The sequence below is a fragment of the Lepisma saccharinum genome, chromosome 18 (genome assembly GCF_977018435.1).
Source record: "Lepisma saccharinum chromosome 18, izLepSacc3.1, whole genome shotgun sequence".
Taxonomy (NCBI): domain Eukaryota; kingdom Metazoa; phylum Arthropoda; class Insecta; order Zygentoma; family Lepismatidae; genus Lepisma; species Lepisma saccharinum.
The window spans coordinates 33,749,036-33,768,325 of record NC_139246.1 but is presented as its reverse complement, the minus strand read 5'-3'; the positions used below and the strand labels follow the sequence as shown (position 1 = coordinate 33,768,325).

General features: G+C 37.2%; 1 protein-coding gene across 1 annotated transcript in view; it reads right to left on the bottom strand.

Annotated features, from left to right (window-relative positions):
- LOC146002505 (serine protease gd-like) overlaps positions 1–19,290 on the bottom strand; it is a 92,081-nt gene that overhangs the window by 31,260 nt on the left and 41,531 nt on the right. The window contains exons 2-6 of the mRNA XM_083140401.1: positions 13,405–13,639; positions 11,404–11,575; positions 10,675–10,791; positions 7,639–7,836; positions 5,124–5,285 (exon numbers count right to left, since the gene is read on the bottom strand). Of these exons, the coding sequence (XP_082996527.1) occupies positions 5,124–5,285; positions 7,639–7,836; positions 10,675–10,791; positions 11,404–11,575; positions 13,405–13,620 (865 nt within the window). The 5' untranslated portion in view covers positions 13,621–13,639. The remainder of the gene's footprint in view (positions 1–5,123; positions 5,286–7,638; positions 7,837–10,674; positions 10,792–11,403; positions 11,576–13,404; positions 13,640–19,290) is intronic.

Here is a 19,290-nt window from a genome sequence, read left to right as displayed (position 1 = left end):
AAATTTGTGTACGATAAGGTTCGACATTGCATCCCTTGTCAGGTTTCAAAGAAACCACAAGGTTCTAAGCCGCATACGCTGCAAACATTTCAACCAGCCCAAATTCCTTTCCAACGAATTCATATTGACGTATGTGGTCCTTTAGTCTCTTCAAAAACGCACAAATACAAATATTTCCTATCGGTAGTAGATAGTTGTACAAGGTACGTAATTACAGCTCCTTTGGCTAATCACGATGCACAAAACATAGCAACAGCCCTAGTTGAGAAAGTCTTTTTAGTCCATGGCATCCCGGAAACGATCTATTTAGATCGTTCAACACCCAATTCAAGTTTACTCTTACGAGAATTAGCTAATATTACAGGCGTACAACTAAAATATGTAGATACTTGTGCCCATTTCACGAATGGATTAGTTGAAAGTTCATTTAGTTACTTAAAGAAAGCTATGAGAGTCTTTGTGTTAGAAAAGAAGGCTTCATGGTGTGACTATTTAGCTAGCGCAGCGTTCAGCCACAATGTTACAATCCATTCTGGATCCCTCCAGAGCCCGTATTTTACTTTATTTGGCTACAACCCAAGGATCTTAGCTGACGCAGTCCTTCCTTCGAACCCCGACAATGTTTCCCAGACGAACGCACAGAGACTTGAACTCCTGACCTCCATACGTAAGACAGCACATGACAACCTGCATAAGCGTTACGAACAGCAGAAAAAGTACGCAGACAGCACTTCTAGGAAAATACAGTACTCACCAGGACAACATGTATGGATTCTAGATGCCACTCCAACTCCAGGTGTGTCAAAAGCCTTTGCGTCCTCTTATAAGTACAAAGGAACTATTCTTCGCAAAGTTAATGAGAATTCCTACGAAGTAACTTACATCGCCAGCAGGAATAAACAAAAGACTGACACTATTACTATTTCTAGACTCAAAGCCCGCTACGACTAGTGCCATGATAACCCCAGTAACATTCATTAACACGCCACTCCGTTGTCACCTACTTTAGCCTACTCGCTCCTCGTTGCGTACATGCTAGCATCCCCTGATCCAGCATTTTCTCACGCTCATCGACTCCCCTCCCCCCTCTTTCCACTTCCAGTGCTCGCACTGCATTTCTTCGTTAGAACGAACTCATTTTATTTTTAACAAGATCAGGATTACAGAATGCTATCTCAATCGTCGGAACATTTATAATACATCTCTTGCCTAATAATTAATTTTTTTTTACAGATATTTTAATGTTATTTTATAATTTGCGATTCAACGCATAGTAATAGTCAGAACATATCACTTAGCTGATTTGACTAATAAGTACTTAGTGTGTTTATGATCTAACTAGCAAATATTTTTTTTCCCCATTTGCTGGTACATATACGCTCAAATGAAGAAAAAAGTACAAAGAAATAAAGAACGAATGAACTAAGATAGAACAAGATCAATGATTTAAAGAACAAATGAACTGCGTAGAACTTGCTTGAACAATTGGCTTTTTGGTCATAGCAATTTTTTTATTTACGCTTAGGTGTAACGCGAACTGCTTCTTTGAAAGCTGCAATGCACTAAATATGTTAATAAAGCATATAATACATATAGGCAAATGTTCCCACTCTCTCCTTTAATATTATAGTTCCAATATTGATAGCATACAACATGGTATAGCTCATATCCCATGAAATTACAATCTACTGTATTTTTCAACGAACTCTTACACAAATCTATTACTTACTCTTTTTCACTTCTTTTTCATTTTTTTTTATTAGCAGCGAATCGAAGGCGCTTAAACCTTTGTCCACAAGACACGTAAAATTCTTGCAATTGCTTTTATAAACGACATTTACACATATTACAGAAGGAAATGTCTCGTAATCACTTAGTTCGTTCTATTATCGCTGAATTCTCCTTTCTTTTCTCATTTCATTCCCGGCTAAGCCGACTATTCTAACTACCCCCCCGTTGCCCCCCGGCGAACTTTCCTTACAACATGGAATTATTCCACCTACTCCCCCCCCCCCCCCCGTTGCCCCGGCGAACTTTTCTTCAGGTAAACCTGTTAATCATAAACAGGCTCCCTTAAAAACTCTACATCATATAAGTAATAACGCCCCTTCGCCGTCATTCAAATTAGACATTACCTCCCCTCCCCCCCAAAATAATTCACCAGTTTTAACTGTAAGTCCCTTTTCAATCGATTTTATAACCCGTCATCATTTATTGTAACTCTGCTCCACTACCTTTTGCTTTTTCCTAATTTTTCCCTTTTTGCGCTTGTTTCATTTTCTCATCGCCACGGATGCTACCGGACCCATGACGACCACTGGCTTGTACCATCGAGCGACAGACCTAGGCTCATCGCAGAGACCGACGACGATTTTGTGGAGTTCCAGCCCCAACAAGGACCCGTTCCCGTCTGGACCCCATGGCTGATTTTTCCATCTTCCAAGCCGCGATGCAGAACTGGAGCTTTTTACCCAGGACGTTTCTTGCCCCGAAGCGCCATCGCAAATTTGACTTCCAGAAGGCCCCTCCCACTGAGTGCATCCTGCTCCTGTTTCCTGACGTCATATGATGCATATGTTATTTTTCATCGGCTAAAAGTGTTACGGTGCTCAGCTACTTCAACTACCGTAAGGCACACGCTATTAGTACGCACGCATGTCCATTACAGTGCCAAAGTTTGGGCCCATGGGTACTGCCCATACTGGATTAGAGATACGTCTCTTTCTTTTGTGTTTTTTTTTTATCGTCAGCCGCACAGAACGTCCAGCCTATGGCGGCATGCAGTTTACAGAGTTGCCATAGGTAACATACCTCAAGGCTCCGCCCAGCATCGTGTATGTTCCGCCGCGTGTACTTTGAACTCAGCAAACAGTAAATACAACCGCTTGCGGTTCCCGGCGTTTCTTCACACTGTGCTGACATGTGTTTTTTTTTTTTTATTATTATTGTGCTGTCATCATTCAATCAAAACTAGTTCAGTGTCACACTTATGTAATTATTTTTCTCCATGCCTCAGAACTTAGCTATTTGTGCTCGTACTTTTTGAGTTTATAAGAGGCTATGACCTACAATTTTTTTTTTCTCTACGTGTTATTATATTTTTTTTTCTCAACGGTGTTTGGTGCCACGATATGATATGACTCTTCTGGTGATTTCAATTTTTTTTTTACGGTGATGTGATTCTTCTAGTGATTGATTTACTGTATTGGTTTTCTACGAGTTTTGATATGTTAATAAATCATAATTTTTAAATATAACCTACTCCGGACGAGGTAGTCGACCATCACAGAGTGGTTCGATTATTTCAACAAGGGGAATGTAGAGATATGGAGACCATTAAACCGAGAAAACCTGGTCATGTTAATATTCACACTTGTTTATTTCCTGAACTTGTCCGACCAGCGAGTGATCCCAAGAATGCGCTAGCTTGTAACTTCCGTAAAACAAGGAACTGGAAAGGCAAACGCATGGATCTAAACAGGATCTACCGCGTTTGAAAGGTTTAACAACCTTTCGACGCCTAGAATGATAAACGCAAGCTCCTACCCGGAGCTCGCTCTCTTTTGATTCTGACACTCATCGACGCTACATGGATAACTAGTCCGATTATTTAAACAACACGTTACACTGCTAACTACAACGATGGAACACGGAGTTACCGCTGCCTAGCATGCTACAAGGCGCAAGGGATCGCTTGGCTTGGTGAACTGAGGGTCGCTGGATAGAACCTTGGAACTGTCACGATTCGGTCTGCGAGAAGCATTAGGACAAGACATCACACACATCTACCAGGTATGAACAAGCGTGAATAACCTTTTACACCAACTTTCCATATCTCTACCCTCCTACGGAGCAGGTTCAGCCATCAGATATTATTAAGCTCTACCTAAATGTTTAAATGAAACTTCCCTGTGACCTCTCAGAGCCGAGGTAAACGGGCTTACAACAAAATATATATATATATTATACAGGTATATATGCTTATCATTGTTTTTAATATTGTGAATGTAATGCACAATTATTTTTTTTTTATTTTTTATCACATATGTGCAGCATGTAAAAATCTTTTGTTCTTATATTGTAATTGCTTGTATACCATACTTTATATTGTCATGTATCTGGACGAAATCCATACCCATGAAAAAATGGGTCAACGGATGAATAAAGATTATGATTATTATGATTATGACCTATTTGCAGGTGTTTTTAGTCTTTTCCCTATATCAGCCCCATTTGGGCTGTCAGCAGCAATGGGTGCACCGACCCCAGTTTCTGCGTTAGTTCATTCTTCTACTTTGGTTACTGCCGGGGTTTATTTGTTGATACAAATAACCTCATCTATGAAAATTACAATCTTTTATTCAGAACCTTTTGCTCGTTGAAACTAGTGTGAACTAATATTTACTTAAGCCATGTTTCAAAAAATTCACAAGCTTAATTCATTTAAGGAATTATGGTAAGTGGTAATTTCAAAAAAGAAGTCATCTGAATATTATGAAATTCATTTTCAGATGAAACTTGTGGATTGAGTAGATTTGTTCTGTAAAAGTGTAAAAGTGGCAGTGGTAGATGTGTGCTCATATAGTAGCTTTAAACTGTACTAATATGGAAAATATAATATATGAAGCTATATAAAGGACATGCACAAGCCAGGGTTTGTCCACAACATAAGATCAGATATCTAGTGTAATTTGGGTGAGGGATGTAGGTCCGAATTTACAAGGATGTAAGGGAAAATTTTGAGCCAAAATTACCATCAAGTGGGCCTTTCAGAAAAAGAATTAGGTGGGGGGGGGGTGTTAGGGGTGTGTGGATAAATCATTGTACACAAGATCATTGTGTCTGTATCTCCTCTTATGAAAATGAGCACAGATGTTGCCAGTGAATTTTATTTCTACCATACGAACAAGCATTGTTAATGAAAAATTTGTTTCACAATGTAGATTTCTAATCAATATACTACTTCTTTAACTGATATTAGATTTTTTTCACTGAAGTAAGTACCATGGTTTATGTGTGAATACATACTCAGACCAGTTAGATTTGTAAAAGTTATACATTTCATTACAACTTTCAGAAAATGCCCTCACTCACACTTTGTAAATTTCAGTAATCTCACTTACCAGTAAGTACATGCCTGTTATTGATGAGATTTCCTCCACACTGGAACTGGAGCCCGAGCGAATTTTTTATGAATATGGCCACCTGCCATGGCCAGTCTCTCCTGCTTGTGTCTTTGCCATTTATTACAAGAGGATTCACTCTGAACGAGATGCCACAACTAGCTGACAGAAATTAGAAGTTAATTTTAGTGAAATTATATTACAGTTACATATGTTTGAGTTTATGTTTTACGTTCACTTTATGCACAGAAAGGCTAATGAGGACTGGACAAACAGTTCAAAGTGTGATATGAACTACTATGTGCCTCCACCTGGTATTGAACCAGGGACCCCTTGATTACAAGGTAATGTCTTTACCACTACACCGTCAGGGAGGCACAGATACGTACTACAACTTCTCATTACTATTGAAAAGTTTTCAGTATTTTGGCCGCATTTAAAAACCACACCTTGGCCAATGTTGGAACCAAGGTCAAAATTACTGTTGCCCAACAGTATGTACTGGGTGTTTCTAAAATAACAACTCCTTTCATAGAAAAACCTGACATCTGTTTTTGCTTTTAGGTCTAACTGAAAGATGCTCACTATAGAAGAAAGAACCAGTATTGTTTGGTGGAGACTGTTTGGCCAAACCTTTGCAGCCATCCAGGAAAGGTTTCGGCAACAATACCACAAGGAGGCACCAACGAGGAAGAATATCCATCTCCTGATTAACAAATTCAAGAGGACTGGGAGCGTCCATGATGTGCAACGTCCAGGTCATCCGCCAATTGCACAGGAACATGTCCAGATCATCCGTGAGGCTATTGAAAGGAGCCCTACTGCATCTACCCATCAGCTAAGTCGGGAGCATCCAGAGATCTCCCACACCAGTGTGTGGTGAATACTGCATTATATCCTTTTAAAAAAGGACCTATCATGTGCAGATACAAAACCACATTGAACCCGAGGATTATGCCACAAGGCAGGAGATATGCCCGGATCTCCTAGACACTGTTGCGAATGAAAACCTAATGGACAACGCACTCTTTAGCGATGAGTCGACATTCCACACCTGTGGGATGGTGAACCGACATAACACCCGTATCTGGGCAGATGAGCAGCCACATGAAACAATGGAGTGGGAAAGAGCAAGGCCGAAAGTTTATGGGTGGTTAGGGATCAAGAAAGGGAAGGTGTACGGCCCATTCTTCTTTGCAGAGGACACAATTCAATCCAATGCTTATCTGGACATGCTTCTTGGAACCTCAGTTGCTAGCCGACGGCATCCTGGGTACTGTGTTCTACCAACAGGTTGGTGCCCCTCCCCACTTTGCTCACATTTTAAGATATTATCTGGATGAGACATTTCCGGACCGCTGGATTGGATGAGGTTCATGATGGAAATGGGCACCAAGATCAGATCTCACACCCTTGGATTTTTTTTTTGCCTGGGGTTTTATCAAATCGCAAGTGTACAAGGTCAAGATCAACTCCGTTGAACAACTCAAGGGACGAATTATTCAGGCTGTGAATAACATTACACCACAAATGCTGGAAAGGGTTTTTAGGGACTGTGTCGAAAGGTGGGGTTCCTGTGTTGACATGCAGGGGGGCCTTGTTGAACTGAGGTGAACGTAGATCTAGTGGGACTGTACATTCCATCTGTGTTTGTTTTTCTTTCATTAAAGAGTGTTTTCACAAAAAATGAGTTGTTATTTTAGAAACACCCTGTACTTACAACACCATTAAGCCTTGTTTCCATGATTATGAAAAACTAAAATATGCTGACCAAGGCAGTAATTTATTTTATAAAAAAAACATAAACTAACATAACGTTTCAACCTTCTAGCAAGGTCTTCTTCAGACTCTGTACTTTTTGTACTTGATACAGAGTCTGAAGAAGACCTTGCTAGAAGGTTGAAACGTTACGTTAGTTTATGTTTTTTTATAAAATAAATTACTGCCTTGGTCAGCATATTTTAGTTTTTCCTGTACTTACGTTTGGCCAACCATTTTCACGTTGGGCTAATCACTATTGGTTACTTGGGAAAGACCCAAGTTCGATTCCTGGTTGAGCCACAATTTTCACGTAACTTTTCAGTAAGCTATTATCTAAGAGATTTGAAATGCAATTTTTCAAAGTAATAGTATGTATGTGCAAAGATTTAAAAAATTCTAGTTCCATCAATAAAAGTACTCAAATATCACCTATTCTTAAATAATAATTGCACAGCATATTTTAAATAACCATATTCCCCCATGCATTCAAAAACAATATCATCATGAGAATTACAAGAGATGCACACCATATATTTTTAAAAAAAAACATTAGCATACAATGGAACTTCAATTTTACATTGTTTTTTTATGGGTCTAAGATGAAAAATAAACAAAGTCCTGAAAAATGTAAAATTAGGGAAAATATTTTAACATTTTGCTATGTTGAGACCATGGATGCGTAATGAAGAAAAATGTAAAATATGCGAACATAAGATCTAGTGTCATTTCAAGATAAAAATTAGAGCTATTTTACCTTCACTTTCAATCCTTTGAGTTGTAGTAGCTTCAGTTACATGAATTCGAGGAGTGGTATGCCAAAATGGCCTCCGAGGTCTTTCTGTGGTTGTCACTTCTGGCTGCCATGTAAACACTGAAGTGAACCATGAATTCGTGTTTGGTGGAGGTCGCGAAGTTGTTGGTTCTGGATGCAGCAAAGACACACATCCTGATGCTGGAATTGCATTTCAGTTAAAATTCACGTAGTAGCATACACAAGAAAGTGAAGTTGCAGCAATACCATTTCTTACAAAATGTGTAATTAAGGTATGATTTTTAAAAATTATTTCTATGTTTTGTTATGCTATAGCAGGCCTGATTAACCTACCATATTTGTGAAAAATCACTCTCTGCACTTGTAAATTAAAGAGTGAACGTCAGTGCTGTAGCATTGTTAGAGGGTAAAGTCACATTCATGCAGTGTGGTCAGTGCATGAAGTGGAAAATCTTAGCTGGGGGAATGCTCATGGTTTAACACTGTGACAAGGAGTCAGCTGGGCCAGTCCCTGTGGTGGAGTGGTTAGCACATTGTGCTATGAAGCCAGAGGTTGCGGGTTCGAATACCAGCCTGGGCATGGATTGTTGTGAGTGTCCATTCATCAATTTCATCATATCATCACTCATCCCCATCTTCGCAAAATAGCCAAAAGTGGCCCAAAAAGCAAAGTAAAATAAAGCAAATCAATCAATCAATGAGTCAGCTGGGAGGATGCTTTGCAAAAATTCTGTTAGCTGGGGGAATACCATTGCCCTCACTTCAAGCACTGAGTGTATGCATTGCAACCTAGACAGAAGAACTAGGAGGTATTTCTGTGAAAAGAAAGTGTGCCTTCCCCAACACAAGCAGCTCCCCAATTCCTACTCTGTTGCTTAATGGCCTTGAGGTGTAGTATGCAGGTGAAAAAGCTTGCTAGCTTCCAAAGTGCAATTGAGATGCTCAAGCCTGTGATAAAGCTAACTAAATAACTCTCTAGCCTTCTTAAACCCGAAGCTTTATGGCTGCAGCAACACAAGCCTTCCATCTGTCCCTATCTTGGGCAAGATCAATCCAATCCTGTGATAAAGCAATTTTTGAAAATCTGAAACATAAAACTGCTTAGAATTTCTCCTACAAGAATCATTGAATTTTGTGTTTACTAGATATTTTTTTTAAGGGCCTCCTGTGTGGCCAAAGATTTAGAGGCCTTGCTTTTGGGGTGCATGATTCAGTTCTTGGCAGTAGCATATTCCGAAAATTTGGCCTTGTTTACCGCAACAATTCTTATTTATTGTACACCCCATCTATATTAATTAGATGTAATAGAAATAAAACACCAACAGAAGTCTGACAACTTAAATTTTCCAGCAATTTCAACATTTTTCATAAAATCTACCCTTTTACCTAAACTTGGACCTACATTTCCCTGCACCAAGGGAAATTTCCGTTCATGTAGCAACACTGCCTATGACAAGCATGACACAAGACAGCAGGGAGGAACAAGCAATTTTCTTCTGCCACGGTGTTTGCAGCAGTGGAGCTAACCCTTTAGCAGGCTTCGTGTTTTTAAAAAAACACTTTCTTTTGCTCCCTCGCCCTCCCAGCATACAATCAGGGAGGAAACCCGGTTGAGAAGGGTGCAGTGGAGAATGATCAGTGATGTATATAAACCAGTCTTTAAGTTCATTAAATAATTTACTGGTTTACAAGCTTGTTTTGATAGTTTTGCATAACATATAATGGGCAATAATCCATATACTAAAGCTAAATGTTTAAAAGTTAGTTTACCGATGGTAAGCACGGCAACATGCAGAATATGCCACTGGTTCTTGTAAGGAACTCCAAAATTTTGGTGGTGACCCAACAATTGGGGAGCTACGTGAAAGGAAGAAGAAGTGAGCTCTGATCGAGAAAGCCAGGTAATTGCAATGGTTGAGTTTTATGGGTGAACCAGTTGTCACAATATGGAAAATCACTTGGTAGGTTTTGACTCGCAAAATGCGACTGCACCACGTTATTTAATTTTGATCTGATTCTTGTAAGATTTTTGGCATTATGATTCTATTTTCTATTTTAACTTCAATGAAACAACAGCCCGTAAGGGCAAAGGACAAGGGCCTCACTCCCACAAGCTTCAGCAGAGGTGGGCAATCATCCAATCCAACCAGTTATGAGGTGCGTGCGGTCAGCATGATGAATCCCCAGTCTTGTTGTAGGTTTTCCATGGCTGGGTGACACTAGTCATTCGTAGCTACCAAATTTCCTCATGAGGTGGGTGGCCACCAGTTCAATAAACTGGCAGAAATCTCAGGAGAAGAGTTTATTTGTTTCCTCTGAAGTGACTCAAAGCAGCATGCATTCCATAGCCTGAGCCCAAAGCCTGATGGCTTAGACCATATGGTCATGGTTCGGGACCTATTTTCTATTATAAATATCTAAGCGATAGGAATGGTAACCCATTTAAAGATTATTCTGAATAGTTGATGAGGAATTCTAAACATATAAGAGAGCTTAAGAGAGCTATTCGACTGAAGTGACAAGGAACGAAGTGAAAAACTAACCTTCAGAAATAAATGCAAGCTCTTGTAAGAGAGCAGCATGACAAGCTACATGTGTCACTTGTCACATGCATGTCACTCGGGCTGGACTGTTTTCTCACATGCATCATGTTGATCCCAATCTGTTGATCATAAAATGGATAATTTATTTACAAAATTGAAGGGAAAGTTCCTATTCTGGTGAATGCAGTTTGTGGTTATGTTGCTTGTCATGTGTCTCTTGTCATTTTAGTTCTGAAAGCTCTCATAGTGTTCAGAAATATAGAATTTCAGCAAGGGGTTATTCAAAAATAGAAATTAAATTATTTTTTTAAAATAAGCCCAGCCAAGCTTTCAACTGACATAACCATGAATTGCAGTGCTACAGCCTGAGTTATGTTTTGCAAAATAACATATAACTAATGTCAATCTCAGCTGTATATGGTTCCTAGCATCAAAGAAAGCATATTAGATATATCATAAGAGACCTAATACTTACATACTGCACGCCGCTTTCGTACTTCATACTCCAGAATCCAAGTGTCTTGTGGTATTGGATTTGGTGATGTATAAAATGTGTGCTGAAGATTAATAGAAGTGACTACACGACCATTTGCTGAAATAATAAAGATTTGTTATTTATATAGTAATACAACATTGAAAATAACAAAATGAATTTGTACTTGAGTTACTTGTAGTTAATTCAAACAGTTGATGAAAGCTGAGCCAATGCTGATTACATATAAGGTGCAAAATAATACAATAAGCTTCACTTACTCTTCTGGCAATGTCTCATTCTATTTCCCAAAACTTCAAGTTGAGCTGACCCCATTTTACCCACTCAACTAACAGATTTCTGACTCCCATCCAATCAATGTAAGAGAGAGAGAGAAAAAGTGTACTTAAAAAAGTTCTGGAAAACAGCTTGTTCTAAAACACAACCAGAATAATGAAAAAATACTTCCAAAATAAGATTTATTGTATTATTTTGTAATTCACAACAGTAGCTGTGCAAACGTCAAGGAAGAATAAATCATTTTAATAAATGATGATGAAGACTAATAAGAATAGAATGAAATGTAATCTGACACCCATTACATTTGTTCTTCCTATTTGACCATAATTATCCAAAATACACAAATTAATATTTAAGACATTTAGATCAACAAGAAAATTGTGGTAGCCAAACAATTTAGTGTACTCCATTTGAAGTACTTAATGAACTCACCTTGAGGTCCTGAACAGATTAAGCAGTCATTGACTAATACATCAGTGACTTGAGGTAAAGGATTTGTAACAGGAAAATGGAGTCGATACTGAACAGGACGTAGATCATTATTGACTATTCTGTTCAGAACAATATTTTTATCATCTACCATTTCAATCTTCCCATAGTAACTCTGAAATAAATATTAAATATTAGCTCCTTTAATTGTTAGCACACTATTTTAGTGATTAAAAAGAAAGAGAATGAATCCATGTAGCATTTTGATTTTTTTTATTTAGTTTATTTTACTTCGCATTTTGTGCCTCTTGGCTAATTTGCGAAGATGGGGATGAGTAATGAAATGATGAAATTGATGAATGGACATTCACAAACAACCAAGCCCGACCGGGATTCGAACCTGGGACCCTTGGCGTCTTATAGATAGGTAGTATAACTAAACATTGTAACATTACAGAAATATAAATGTGATTTTGTTTACTGCTTGGTGTAGTATACATGGTTACATTTCTACATAGTTCAGTATATCTGTGCACATTTACACATTTATTGCTATCTCTATAAATATGCACCTACAGCAGCAGTTCTCAAAGGAAGTGCTGCAAACTTCCATGGATGTGTTGAAAAAAAAATAATAATAAATAAAGTGAGAAAACATCAACACATCCATGTGTTAGATCGGGGATTGATTGATTGATTTAGTTTACTTGAGTGTGTGGATTGATCAAAACCTGTCATGGAATGTACATATTGATAACCTAACCAAAACTTTAAGCAAATTATGTTTTATGATGAGGGTCTTAAGAAACATTTAATTTCTAAAAGACTAAGAATTGTTTATTTTGGCCAAATACATCCAGTACTGACATATGCTCTCTGCTTTTGGGGGAAGTTAATCTAAATTGCAAAATGTATTTATTTGGCAAAAATGAATTTTAAATATCATGGAAAATGTTTCACTCTATGCCAGAACAAAATACATTTTTAAAGAATTACAAATATTACCCTTACCTTCCATGTATATACCGGAAACATTTTGTTTCATTCATAGAAACTAACAGGTTTTCAAAAAATCAAGATATACATGACCATAACACTAGAGGCCAAAATAAAATACATTTAAATTCAGTTCGCCCAACAAAAACACAATGTTCCCTTGGATACCAAGGTTTAAAGATGTATAATAAAGTACCACAAGAAATAAGAAGCTATAATATGAAAAAATTTAAAAAGCAATAAGTAAAATATTGATGTCAAACTTATTTTATGATGTAAGAGAGTTCCTAATGTTTAAATTTTGATGGATATTTGAATCATGGATTTTAATATGTAAAGAAAGGATATATTTTATTACTATTTTCGATATACATATGTGTTAGTTGAGATTTAGTCCTGTTTTTAATCATGTACCAACTGTAACTTCCTTTATAAGTACAATCTGTACTGTTCTCATCTTTAGCATTGATTGCTGTAGCAGTGTAACTATTTTTTTTACTGTTCAATAACATTGTACATTGCATACCATAGATGATCAAACGAATGGAATAAATCAAATCCCCCACCCCCGGTGTATAATTCTGGATAAATCCCTCTATGACCCTACTGAAAACCTAAATTTAATGATTATTTTACGCTATGGAAACATCTAGAAAGCATGATACGTATAAAGATGGCTCTGAGCTAATCTCAAAGTAAACTACTGCATCCTTAAAGTGCAGATTCTGACACCACCTATGATTGGCAAGTAACTAATTATGTTAATGTACAGTCACGTGCCCAAGTGAGGGGGGTTATATCCCCCTTTTGTCCCAGTAATTCTAAAAAATAGAACGTCAAAGGTAGGAAAAGATGGCAAAATGAGGGCTGACTACCAGAAAATGTGTACATAACCTCTCCCTTTTAAAAATCTTGGGCACGCCACTGCTAATGTAACTGTTTGATCAACTTTTATGTAATCAATTATCTTTATAGACACAAATATTAGTCTACAGAAATTACACTTACCGATGGTAATCTGACTCCCACACTTAGGTCAACTCTGACCCTAAGTGTACCACCTAGATGTGGCGGGGGAACAGATAAAATCCCCACCCATCTTCCTTCCCAGTTGTATTGAAATATTTGAGGGCATGGTGTCCTCGGGGTTCTTGAGTATTGGCAGAATATTGTTCTATGAAGCAACACAATTTGTAGAAACACTGGTAGCCATGCCTTTGCCATTTCAAACTTAGAGTCCAAACTGAAATTAGAAGAAAATTTTTAATATCATTCCCCTCTGCTGCATACAATTATCTACATTCAGTATTTGAAGTTAGGGAGGTTGTGGAAGGATGGTATCTCCCCCAGCTAGCAAAATGTTTGCAGACATCTCCCCAGTTGTCTCACTTCCAGATAGCACGTAAGTTAACTGCAAGTTAAATCGAATGTCGATTTAACTTGCAAGACTCGACCAAACATCCCTCCAGCTAACATTTTCCAGTTCAAGTGTGGTAGATTCTCACATGTTCCTGAGCCCACAATCCTGGTGGGATAGGGGGATTTCCCTCACCAACAATCTTGACCTCAAAAATCCCCCCCACCAAAACTTTCCGATGGGAGAGAGAGTTTTTCTTGTAACAACAAAATATAAGCAAATAGAATTTATTTCTTATGTACTTTACTAAGGATACTACCGAAAATACACAAAATAGTGAGTGCAGAATGCTTTCTCTCTTTTTCAAGAGATTATTACCTTGTCTACACAAATAACAATATGAGTGCAATAAAAGAAGAATTGAAGTAAAACATAATTATAACTTATAATAGTTTTGTATTAATATAAAAACTAAAAAGCTTGTACATAACAAAACAATTTCGTAATTTATTGACATCTTTAACCAGTTAGTAAAGGAATTAATTTGTTACTTTACACATATCTGATATATATAAAAGTAACTAATTAATTACTTTATGTGTATGTCATAATAATGTTTTAAACATATTTAGTAATTAATTGACTAAATTAATTGACTCTTATATTTAATAACATTATAAATATCCATATCATAATAATTTATGTATGTATATGTGTGTGTGTGTGTGTATGTATATATACATATATGGGGGTGTAGATTAAGTCTTCTTCCCCCACAAGTCTTCAATGATTTCGCACCCTGCCCCCAGCTAATCCACTTTAAATTGATTTCCGGGGCGCTTTGGATTCTTCAAATGCATTTTTTAAGGTGCATTTCTCGCTTGCAAACAGTTCGTTGGGAATCTCTGAGTATCGGAGAATGCTCAACCAATGTAGAATCTGTTATCTACAGCTCAGTGTAGAACTGCGGTGCCTCTTTTCTTTCAACATTAAGATTAATATCATAGAAGCGTTGAAGAATATTCAGACAATATATCCCTCTGTAATATCATTAGAACCCCCAAACAAACAAATTGTGACACAACAATAGGGTTGTAGCGGATGGAAATATTTCACTCGGGAAGTGCCGCCCCCCGTGATGGAGTGGATAGCACAACATGTTACGACGCCAGGGGTCCCGGGGTCGAATCCCGGCTTGGGTATGGATGTTTGTGAATGTACATTCATCAATTTCATCATATCATCACTCATCCCCATTTAAATTACCCAAAAAGTGGCACAAAAGCAAAGTAAAATAAAGCAAATCAATCATTCAGTCGGGAAGTGAAAAAATGCTCGGGATGTATTGTATACAATTCCAAAAAAAATGTGAGAATTTAGCAAGTCACCCCAGAGTTGGTTGCTAATGGACCTAAAAACATCCCACCCAAAGTTTGGGACACGAGCCGCATGTGTTTTTATTTTTCCCATAAAGATAACACGCCCAGAACGCACGTTCCAAGGGTATGCATACATTCTGGGTATGTTACCCTTATGGTAAAAATAAAAACGCGTGGGGCATAACCGAAAAATATCGTTCGGGTCCCAAACGGTCGATTGGCACCCAACAGTATGTGTGTAGGTGTGTGTGTGGGGGGGGGAGGGTTTACTTGCTTTACCTTTAAATAATATTTTTTTGAGTAGGCTATTCATCTTCACAACTATTGATTTTCACCCCAAAAGCATCCCTCCAGCTAACAATGTGCACTTTGTCCACTGCTTGTGATACAATCGCCTTCGAGCTCTTGTTTCAATGCCATAGCCACAATTGTTTTACGAACCACATCTTTCGTATGGCACACAAAATGTGCAATATGATTTAAATTCAATGGAAGTGCGTGTAGTTGTTAAACATTCAAGGTCGGTAAATTTTTTACAGCAGTGGTTCGCAACTTTCCTGAGGCCCCCGGTCCAATAAATTCGTATTTTTAAAAGCCTATGATCTGATACCAACAATTTTCCTCGTAATTTCTATTTTTTTAACTTTTTACGTTAATTAATATTTACCATTGAAATATAATACAGTAAAACCTCGTTAATCCGGACTAATGGGGGGATAAGTTGACGGGTTTAACGAAAGTCCGCATTAACTTAAATAATCTAAAGGAACAGTAGAAAATGCATTAAAACTCCGTTTATAGCAACAAAACACGTTTATTATGGTGTATATAAAGGGCATAGGCCTAAATACACTATACAGTACAGTACAAAGTCTGGGGGAAACAGAATTTCATCAGTGGTTGACTGCCTTTTCTTTGGTAAGTTCTCTTCTTGACTTCTAGCCACATTTAAAACCTTGCATTCTGCTCTTTGTTTTTGGCTTGTCCGGATTAAGGTAAGTCCGGCTTATCGGGGTCTGGATAAACGAGGTTTTACTGTATTAATACATAAATTATGCCATAATCATAACCATAATCAGTTCGATAATATCTAGGATTCTTGACAAATATAAAATCTTGTTTAAATTAGTTGACAATGATTGGATCTAATTGAATCTTTACTTTTTAGTTTCCTTTTACCAATATGGTTAAATTAATTTGGAAAGTGCTGACTTTTAGTGCCATGTTCCATTTCACCGAAAACTTCCTATTAATTAGGATATTTTCACTTCAATACACTTGTTAATGAAAATTGCTGCCCAACCTAAATTGACTGGTGTACCCATCTGTCAACCTATAAATTTGGAGACAAGATGCAACGCGCCTCTTGGTTAGATCGTTTGATTTCTCACCAGCACTGGCTACAAAGGATTTCCTCTTATTGCTGGTGAGCCCCGAACGAAAGACCATCTATCCTGGTGGTTGACAGCTCGGGATGCAAGTCGTTACACCCTTGCAGCCTGACTCGAGAGCAGCCCCACGCTTGTAATTCAAATTTGTTAAAATTTTGTAAAGTGTGAAGGAATTTGTTTTTGATCAACTTACCTTTCCACCTCGTTGTTCGAAAATGAAGACGGAGCAAGTTATACGGACCAACAGGATATTAAGAACATAGGTGTACGCACACCCTCTCATTATAGAGGAGGGGCAAAAGTCTTCAAGAAAGGTCAGTCGAGAAAATGAAACCTACACTCTGTCCCAAGCATCCCTGGAGCAGGCTAACGAAAACCAGTCTGTCTAAGTGGTGACGCGAGGCGGCTCCACCAATGAATACACGATGGGGCGATTGCAGTTACCAGCCTTCGAGCAGCTTGTACTGCTTCGCTCTGCTCACTCGATCCCCCCCCCCCCTTCTCTGCCACTATGCGCTGCCTTGCTCCAGAGATAATTGGAACAGCGTATACATTCCACTCTTTTATAAACTTTTGATGCGTTCAAAACAAGGTGGGTGTGTCCGGAATCAAAGGAAATTCCATTTCTACATACATCTATGGCAATTTTGAGACATCCCCAATGCAGAAGTGGAACTCATATTTACTCCCAAGTAACGAAAGCAGAATCTTGTTATGTAATAGATTCAAACAAGTGTACACAATGTAGGGTGAGATCGACCCTGAGGTGCAACCATAAATTTTTGGTTAGGGGGGGGGGGGGGCAAGTACCAGGAGGATGAACATGCTAATAATAATAATAATAATAATAATAATATTGCCATTTTTCCTGGGATTTCTTCAACATGTTCAATTTCACATTAGCCAATAATGGAAAACAAGCACACAAACTATATCTTTGAAAAACAAAAATGACGAATAAATATTTCCTTTTGTACATATGACATGTGTAACTTTCATGTAGAACATATGTTTTTCACATATGCAACACGTAAGTCAAATAGACAGTGATGAAAAGTTCACAATTTTTACAAATACACTCTATAATATTTTTGACAATGCTTTCCCCAAAAGAAAAATACAAGCCAAAACTGGAAGGAGAAAACAATGGATAACACGAGAGGTAAAACAATATAGCAAAATAAAAAGATCCCTAATAAGTCAAAGTCAACGCACTCCCATAAATAAATCTGTAAATAAATTTTACATAAATTACTATAAAAAACAAATAAGAGATGCCAAACAAAAATATTATGCGAACAAAATTGTGTCTTCAAACAACAAAAGCAAAGCAATGTGGGATGTTGTAAATGAAAATACTGTAATTAAAGAGAGAAAAACAAATAACAATATAAAATTATGCACAAATGATATTGAAATAGACGATCCATTTGTAGTGTGTGAAACATTTAATAAATACTTCACCGAATTAGGAGATAACTTAGTAACAAATATAAATAATGCAAAAAACCCATTGCAACTTTTGTGTAACTCTAAACCGCGCACTCTAGAAAGCATGTTTTTAACACCAACCACAACAAATGAAATATCGAAGGAGATATGTAATTTAAAAGACTCAAAGGCTGTAGGAGACGAATTTCCAATCAGAGTAATAAAAGAAATCAAGGAGTTGTTAGCACCCATTTTAGAATATCTCTTTAATGAATGTATCGCGAATGGTATCTTTCCCACTAAGCTAAAAATAGCAAAAGTCAACCCAGTATTTAAAAATGGAAGTAAAAACATGGTTCAAAATTACAGACCAATTTCATTACTACCTGTGCTAAGCAAAATTCTAGAAAACTTACAAAAACGCCGCCTTCTACAGTTCCTTAATAAACACAACATACTATCAAAAGAACAACATGGATTTATTGAAAATAAAAGCACAGCAAGTGCAACACATACATTAATCGAAAACATCTTGCAAGGTATAAACGATAAAAAATTAGTTCTCGGAATATTTTACGACTTGACAAAAGCCTTTGATTTAGTAAACCACAAAATATTAATTTCTAAAATGGAACACTATGGGATAAGGGGTAACGCGCTTGAAATTATGAAATTATGAAATCATACTTATCAAACAGAATGCAATGTGTTGAAATTAGCCACGAAAGAGAAGGAAACGTAAGAAAATACAAATCCACTCTAAAGACATTAAAATATGGAGTTCCCCAAGGATCAATATTAGGCCCACTACTTTTTCTTTTGTACATAAATGATTTACCATTTAATATACAGAATACAAAGATTTTGTTGTACGCAGACGATACTAGCGCAATAATAAAGGGAAATGATGTGAACGAGTTAGAAGCCAACATTGAAAAAACAATGGAAGAAATGAAATCTCGGTTTGACAGTAATAAATTACTATTGAATGAACAGAAAACAAATTACGTGCTATTTCACACAAAACAAAACAATAAAATTAAAGATGTAGTAAAGAATAGCCATCTTCCAGTAATATTAGTTAGAGAAACAAAATTTTTAGGAGTTACTATAAATGAAAATCTAAATTGGTCAAACCACGTAAAAATACTTGTTAAAAAACTAAATTCCAAAATATTTGCACTGCGGTTATTAAAACAAACACTTCAAACAAATTCACTAATTCAGGTATATTATGCAATGTTTCATTCACTAATAAATTATGCAATAGAATTTTGGGGGAACTCACCGGCAAGTTTAGAAGCATTTAGAAAACAAAAGCAAGCCATTAGGATTA